Source organism: Mus pahari, chromosome 21 (assembly GCF_900095145.1).
Source record: "Mus pahari chromosome 21, PAHARI_EIJ_v1.1, whole genome shotgun sequence".
Lineage (NCBI taxonomy): Eukaryota > Metazoa > Chordata > Mammalia > Rodentia > Muridae > Mus > Mus pahari.
In genome coordinates, this window is record NC_034610.1 from 20966745 (window position 1) to 20975243 (window position 8499).

General features: G+C 46.8%; 1 protein-coding gene across 3 annotated transcripts in view; it reads right to left on the reverse strand.

Annotated features, from left to right (window-relative positions):
• Positions 1-8499, reverse strand: part of Rab11fip3 (RAB11 family interacting protein 3) — an 84109-nt gene that overhangs the window by 27736 nt on the left and 47874 nt on the right. For 2 of the 3 annotated variants that reach the window (XM_021221448.2, XM_021221447.2), the window contains exon 4: positions 713-924. In XM_021221448.2, the coding sequence (XP_021077107.1) occupies positions 713-924 (212 nt within the window). Of the gene's footprint in view, positions 1-712; positions 925-6566; positions 6809-8499 lie in introns of those variants that run through there. The other variant, XM_021221449.2, reaches the window with a different exon arrangement.

Here is an 8499-nt window from a genome sequence, read left to right on the forward strand (position 1 = left end):
AAGGTCCAGAGTTCAAATCCCAGCAACCACATGGTGGCTCACAACCATCTGTAACAAGATCTGATGCCCTCTTCTGGAGTGTCTGAAGACAGCTACAATGTACTTACATATAANAAAAAAAAAAAAAAGAGAACAGATACACAGTATCATCCTTGAACACAGAGCAAGTTCAAGGCCAGCCTAGGATATTTGAGACCCTATTTTTTAAAAAAAGAACTGTACTTACAAATGCCAGAAAACTAAGTTAAGGTTTATCTCTTGGGCTGGTGAGATGGCTCAGTGGGTAAGAGCACCCAACTGCTCTTCCGAAGGTCCAGAGTTCAAATCCCAGCAAACACATGGTGGCTCATAACCATCTGTAACAAGATCTGATGCCCTCTTCTGGAGTGTCTGAAGACAGCTACAGTGTACTTACATATAATAAATAAATTAAAAAAAAAAAAAACTGTATCTTTAAAAAAAAAAAAAAGGTTTATCTCTTATAATTTCTGTCTCTACAGCCAGTCATTGAGACCTTCAATCCAGAGACTGGCTATCAGCTGGATGAAAGCACACAGGTACAGCTCCACAAGCCAGCAGGATCTCGCTGCATATGGCTCAGGCAGCACAGAATGGGGGCTCCATGGGGACACACGTGTGGGCGCGCACAGACACACACACACACACACACACACACACACACACACACACACACACGAGTATGAGTACAGACCTGCCCGGGAGCAGCAGCAATGCACCATGGTCAGGCTCCTCCATGGTGTCCAGGCACTCGGAGGGCACCCCTGAGCCACCAGCACTGTCGACGTCCCCTTCAGGCTGCAGCTCAGGGTGCACCAGGGTGCTGGTGTCCTCATCTGTGAAGGTCTCACACTCACTGTAGGTGCTCTCGGACCCCATGTATGCACTGTCTGTCACCTCGTTGGCCTAGGAGAGAGAACTGACAGTCAGTCTAGGCAGCTATGGAGGCCACAAGGCAGAGAGGATATGGACCAACAAAAAGAATAACCATGAAGGAGTTACAGAGACAAAGTTCGGAGCAGAGACTGAAGGAAGGACCATCCAGAGACTGCCCAACCTGGGGATCCATCCCATAAACAACCACCAAACCCAGACACTACTGCAGATGCCAACAAGAGCTTGCTGACAGGAGCCTGATATAGCTGTCTCCTGAGAGGCTCTGCCAGTACCTGACTAATACAGAAGTGGATGCTCACAGTCATCCATTAGTCGGAACACAGGGTCCCCAATGAAGGAGCTACAGAAAGAACCCAAGGAGCTGAAGCGGTCTGAAGCCCTATAGAAGGAACAACAATATGAACTAACCAGTAACCCCAGAGCTCCCTGGGACTAAACCACCAATCAAAGAAAACACATGGAGAGACTCATGGCTCTAGCTGTGTATGTAGCAAGCGATGGCTTAGTGGGTCATCAATGAGAGGAGAAGCTCTAGGTCCTGTGAAGGTTCTATGCCCCAGTATAGGGGAATGCCAGGGCCAGGAAGCAGGAGTGGGTGGGTTGGGGAGCAGGTGGGGGGAGGGTATAGGGGATTTTTGGAGGGGAAACCAGGAAAGGGGATAACATTTGAAATGTAAATAAAGAAAATATCTAATAAAAAACAAGCAAACAAACAAAAAATAATAACCACATCCCTAAATATCAACACTAACTTATAAATCAGAATTTGCTCTGTGTATGTGCACGTGTAAGCAGACTAAACTCAGGGCCTCTCCGATGCCCTGTGTGGAGCTGCACCTTCAGCCTCTTATTTTTAAAATGGAAAGAAAATGAAAAAAAAAAAAAAAAAAAGACAAATTCATACAAATAGGTGGGCGCAGTGAAGCCATCCTGTACTCCTGGCCTGCAGAAGACAGGGCAGGAAGGCCAGGAGTTCAAGACCAGCCTGGGCTTAATGGAAAAATCTGGTCTCAGAAACCAGAAGTGTAGTCACTATGCAATCATTTGAATCATCACACATCTAAAGATACAAAGCATCCCAGAGTCACAGATGCTCCCAGAAGAACTACTTGTCCTGTGGCTTCCGGCATGCCACTTATAGTCAGGGAGTTAGCATACAACAGTGTAAGATTATGCCATTTAAAATGAACACTCTGCCAGCTGGCGGGATGGATGGCTCAGTGAGGAAGGCACCAGCCACCAAAGCTGATGATCTGAGTTCAGTCCCCAAGACACACATGGTAGAAGGAAGACTGACTCCCACGAACTGTTCCCGACCTACACACACACACACACACACACACACACACACACACACACACACACACACACACACACGTTGTGGCACATCCCCACCATAAACACATATAAAATTAGTAATATAAAAATGTGCTGGATGGTGGTGGGGCACACCTTTAATTCCAGCTCTGAGGAGGCAAAGGCAGGCAAGTCTACATACTCCAGCCTGGTTTAGAGTTCCAGGACAGCCAGGGCTACACAGAGAAACCCTCAAAACCCCAAATATATAAACAAACAAACTCCAATGAAGATCAAATTAAGATGTTTAGACTACTGCTGCTTTTTGTTTGTTTTTGTTTTGTTTTGTTTTGTTGAGAGAGGGTTTCTCTGTATGTGTATTAATGAGTCATCTAACCAACTTTTATAGTTCAATTTCTGTTTTTCCAAACATATCTGTTTTCCCCCTTTCAGGCACAGAACCCAGCACAGGGCCCAACTTATGATAGGCAGTCCGAATTTAAATAATACTAATGAGCTTAAAAGTAAAAAAGGATGAAATATGGTGGTTTCTACTTATAATTTCAATTTTAATTACAATGAAGTTACAAGTTGGGATAAGTCTGTCACTTCATATTCAGAAGATTCTGAGGTTAACAATTGTAAACAGGATTTCAGAAAACTTGCAGTTCTAGCAGGAAAAAGATGCCCTTTGTCCCCAAGGTCTAGTGTTCCAAGGAGTGTGAGGCCAACAGCGTCCACCTGAGCCTGCAAGCCTCCTGGAAGACCTGGGCCTCTAGGCTGATGAGAAGCCAGTGCTAATCTTGACCACCACTAACAGTTGCATGTGACCTCAGACATTTGACTCAAATCTGGAGCTTCACCCACAAAGGGAGCTATAAATACTCACCATGAGGATCCCAGTGGATATGTGGGTCATCTTCACCATTCCTTCTCAGAGCAAGGCAAGAAACAAGACTGCAGAGTACCTCTGACTCTGAAGGATACAAATCTATCAATATTAAGTAATGTGCAGAAAGCAGCAGCCAAGCTAAAATCTAACCGAAGCCAGTCAGTGGCGTACATACATTTAATCCTAGCACTGGGGAGACAGAGACAGGCAGAGACTCTGACTCCAAGTCCAGCCCGGACTAGAGAATCAGCTCCATGCTGCCAATGTGATATAGTGAGACCTCGTGTTTACAAGAAAGTGACCTCTACGGTCCAGTTCTGTTTTGCCCATGCACCTAAGCTGCTCTCTCCAGTATGAGGCAGGCCAGAACTCAATCCTGCAGGAGCCAGTTCAGAGAGGCTAGAACAGCAGACAGGCCCCAGCATCTGTCAATGGCCTGGCATCACAGGAGATGGTGGACAGACTGGACACAGACCTATTATAAGTTCCTGGTGGTCCATGAGGGGAGGCCCCAGGTCACTTACCCAGACACTAAACAAACAAACAAACAAGCAAGCAAGCAAAGACTAGGCATGGTTCTTTAGTAGTAAGCAAAAACTTGAACACGACTTGTAGAATGCTGCCTCTGATCCACAAGCATGGCTCCATGAGAGTCCCCGCCCAGCAGCAAGCTGTGGACATCACAGTACAGGGACATGCAAAACCCATGTGCCCCACCCTGTGAGCTGCACGAGGCCCTGGCGCTACCCTGGCAGAACCTTCCAAAGACCTTGGAGCAGCTTGTTGCTTATAGTAGAATGTGAACCTTGAGGGAGCTCTCAAAAATGTTAGACTCACACTTTTGTTTTTTTGTGGATAGATGTTTTGCCTTCATGTATGCATGTGCACAACATGTATGCTTGTTGATTCTCCCAGAGCTGGGTTTGTGGATGGGTATAACTCCCAATGTGAGTGCTGGGACTTGAACCCAGATCCTCTGCAACAGCAGAAAGTGCTCCTAACCACTGAGCCAGTGCTTCTGCTTCAGGAAGCTGTCTTTTGTTGGTTTGGTTTGAGACAGGGTTTCTCTGTGTAGCCCTGGCTGTCCTGGAACTCACTCGTAGACCAGGCTGGCCTCAAACTCAGAAATCCGCCTGCTTCTGCCTCCCGAGTGCTGGGATTAAAGGTGTGCGCCACAACCGCCTGGCTCTTGTTTTGTTTTTTATCTTACTGTCCTTTTGTTTATATATTACGGTTTCTGATTTTTGTGTTTTTATGGATTTTATTTTGTCTGTATGTGTGTGTTTCTTGGGCTTTTTTCATATTTTTTTATTTTTTAATTAGTTTTTCTAAAACAAGAGAGAGACAAAAAGAAGGCATGAAGCTGGGTGTGTAGGGAGATGGAGAGAATCTGTGAGGAGACAGGGAAGGAGAAACCAGAATATACTGTATGAATTCAACTGAAAAATAAAAATGTCAATAGGCAATAGTGTCACATGCCTTTAATCCCAGCACTCGGGAGGCAGAGGCAGGTGGATCTGTGAGTTCCAGGCCAGCCTGGTCTACAGAGTGAGTTCTAGGACAGCCATGGCTACACAGAGAAATGCTGTCTCAAAAACAAACAAAAAAAATTAACATCAACAACAAAACCTCAGAGCCAACAGAATGGCTCAGATACATGAGCAGTGCACGCTTTTAGTCCCACACTGGCGAGGCAGACAGGCAGGTCTCCGAGTTCTAGCACCAGACTAGACTACAGAGTAAGACACTGTCTCAAAACAAAAAACTAGATGATTCATCCTGGAAAAGCACTTCTCATCAATCAAGACTGCTTACTGGAGTTTGGTCACCAGGACCCAGATGGCGGGAGAAGAGAAGGGACTCTCAAAAGCTGTGACCTCCACAACTTTGCTGTAGAATGTGTACCCCGCCCCTCCCTTGATGTAGTACCTTTCTGAGGGTGGTGGTTCGAGACAAGGTTTCTCTGTGTAGTCTCGGCTGTCCTAGAACTAGCTCTGTAGACCTGGCTGGCCTCAAACTCACAGAGATCCACCTGCCTCTGCCTCCTGGGTGCTGGGATTAAAGGTTCACCACCACCTCCTGGCAGATGTAGTAACTTTTTTTAAAGCCAACCTACTAGTACATATGCCAGGGCCTCATAGCTCTCCCTGGCCATTACACCCTGGGTTCCCCCATAGCTGGGCCACTCTTACTAACAAGTGTGGCAAGTTCTCAGAGCATTTAGCACCTTTCCTTCTGGGAAGGAGAAGCAGCCTGAGGGCTAGAGCTCCTTTTATGGAGTTCTTGTGGTGCGGAGGGTGGTGTCCCTGGAAGCAGACCAAAGACAGCACCTTCCCTGAAGTTTAGGCAGTTCTCAGGACAGTTACCCTACCAACACAAGGGCAAAGAGGCAAATGTCTGCATGTCCATCTGTCCCACAGATCCTGGAGGGAGGCTGTAGGACATACTGTCAACCCATTTCTACAGTAGTCATCCCTTCTGCACCGCTGTGGAGTAACTGAAGAGCCCCAGTCACAAAGAGGGGAACACAGTTGCATATATACTTTTATTTACTTCAAAATTGCAAAGGTCAGGAGATATCATCACTGAACATTGCAAAAAAGTACTCAGGCTCCTCTGTAGGACGCAGGCCACAAATATGACGCCCCAGATTGCTCACTAACTGTCCACTAGATGAGAGACAGGGGCTGGTGAGATGGCTCAGCAGGTAAGAGCACCCGACTGTTCTTCCAAAGGTCCTGAGTTCAAATCCCAGCAACAGCATGGTGGCTCACAACCATCCGTAATGAGATCCGATGCCCACTTCTGGAGTGTCTGAAGACAGCTACAGTGTACTTACATATAATAAATAAATAAATCTTAAAAAAAAAAAAAAAAAAAAAAACTAGATAAGAGACAGACACTGAGCGCTGTGAGGACAGAGCTCAGCTCCTGCCCTGCACCTGCCCCTGAGACTCAGGGCCTCTCCTGCTGCTACTGTGCAAGGAGCAAACGAGCTAAACAGCAAAGCTGTTTTTCCAAGACCCTTCAAAACATGCAAAAACAACAACAAAAAACAACAACCCCCCCCCAAAAAAAAAAAAACCCACTACTGCAGTTCATAACACACAAGGCAAACACAGCACACAGCAGCATCACTGAGCTACGTCTACCAGCCAGTTAGGACCGAGCTTTGCTCAGAAGCTAACAACTCTGTATTATCAACTTCTAGATCATCACTAAGTAAAGATGAACTCACATTAAAGTCAAGGTGCCTTAGAAACCTTACCAATATGTCATGACATTCACCAGTCACCAGACCATCCACATCGCAAGAGACAGATGAGGTCCCTGTTCAGACTGCTAAGTGTGGCTAACACTGCCCCACAGTTCCCAGACTCCAGGCTATGATTCCTCCTTCTCCAAGCCTTTCTGTTCACAGAAACAGAATTCGGGCACAGCGCACTCTCAGATCTCTTCTTACCCTCAGGTGACGGCCAGACACCTTCAGGGGCCTGTTTCTGAGGGCAGGCTCTAGGCAGGGTGTGTAGCTGCAGACGACTTTCTCATCGTGTGTCCCTGCTCACCAGGTCACTGACTGTCACCTTCCTGTTTGTTAGCCACGCTGGTGTTCCTCTAAAATCCATGTGCCCGTCTGAAGGCACATCATCACCTCAGAGAAAGTTTAACCTGCTCCCAGACACGCTCTATTAAGCCTGCTACTGCTGGCCGGGGGGGGGGGAAGAGGCAAAGTCCAGGAGGAGTCCTTGCTGGCCTTAACAAACAGGCAGGGCAGGAAACACGGCAACTTTGTTGTACACTTTAACCTTCCTGATAACAGTTTGTACAAAGACACATTCTCCTCATCTCTTTAGCTGGTCTCTTCTCCAACTCCCAGTAGTGGGAGAAGAGGGAGGCACACAGAAAGCACAGGCAGGACAATTCTGGGACACCCTTATCGTTCTGGTCCTGCCTGTTCTCTGGGTGACTTCCCTGCTGCTCTCCCAGCAATCCTGATAAGTGGGTTCTTCCCCCTGTGGCCTATCCTCCCCCTGCCAGCTCAGCTTTCTTCTCATGATCAAGCCTATAAACCTTAGCGCCCAACTCTTCCCACCTCCCTTGGGACTATCAGCAACATTCTCCAGTTTCAAAGCTATAAGCCCAAGGGGTCCCTGGGAAAGGGGTAGTAAGAGCCAGGCCACCTACAGGAGGCCCTAACAGGGAGGCCAAGTACTCAAGTACTCTGCCTGCATGTGCTTGAACACATCAACGTCTACCCGAATTACAGGTTTAACAGGAACTATTTTCAGCGAAACAGTAAAATGCTAATCCTCTCTAAGTACCAGTGGAAACCCAAACGTGGCTTCTGGATTCGACACATAGGTTCTCTGCTTTAGAAAGTGCTGGAGCCAGGTGGAGGTGGCACATGCCATTAGTCCCAGCACTTGGGAGACAGAGGCAGGCCGATTTCTGAATTTGAGGCCAGCCTGGATTCCAGGACAGCCAGGGCTATACGGAGAAACCCTGTCTCAGAAAAACTAAAAAAACAAAACAAAACAAAACAAAACAAAACCCCAAAAAACCCCAAAAGTTGGAAGCCAGGATCTCAGTGCTTGGGAAGCAGAGGTAGGTAGGAGCTCTGTGAGTTCAAGGCCACTCTGGTCTACATAGCAAGTTCTATGACATTGAAGGCTATGTAGAGAGACCCTGTGTCAGAAAACAAACAAACAAACCTCTTTTTTATTCCTTTTGTCTGTCTGTCTGTCTGAGACAGAGGCTCACTATGTAGCTCTGCCTTCAAAACTGCAGAGATCTGCTTGACTCTTGCCTCCTAAGCGCTGGGAAAAAGAATGAGCCACCACGTCTGGTGACATTTTTTTTTTTTTTTAAAGATATGGTATTATATAGTCCAGGCTGGTCTATACATCTCAGGATGTCAGCAAAGATTACCTGAATTTCTGATCCTCCTGTTTCCACCTTCTAAGCACTAGGAAGGCAGTCTGTACCACTACGTCTAGCTGATTTGTTTTAAAGAACAATGTCACTGAAAGTTCATAGCATATCTAGTTCTAAAAACTGCACTGGCAAACCTGAAAAGCAAGTCACGGAAGAACCAGGAGCACCACTGGGAAGAACAGGTCTGAGGGGCATCCCAAGAGTGGGGCTCCAAGACACTCAGCAAAAGCAGAAAGACAACTCTGAAAAACCAGAGGTAGCTAGGGGTCTGTGGGCATGGCAGAGCATGGGGAACCTCCTGGGTGAGAAGCTATGGTGTATGATACTGTCCTAGAGACACAGCTCCATAAATACACCATAAATGTTGGTCAGCAGGGAAGTTGTGTTTTGGTTTTTTGTTGTTGTTGTTTGAGACAAGGTTTCTCTGTGTAGCCCTGGCTGTCCTGGAACTCACTCTGTAG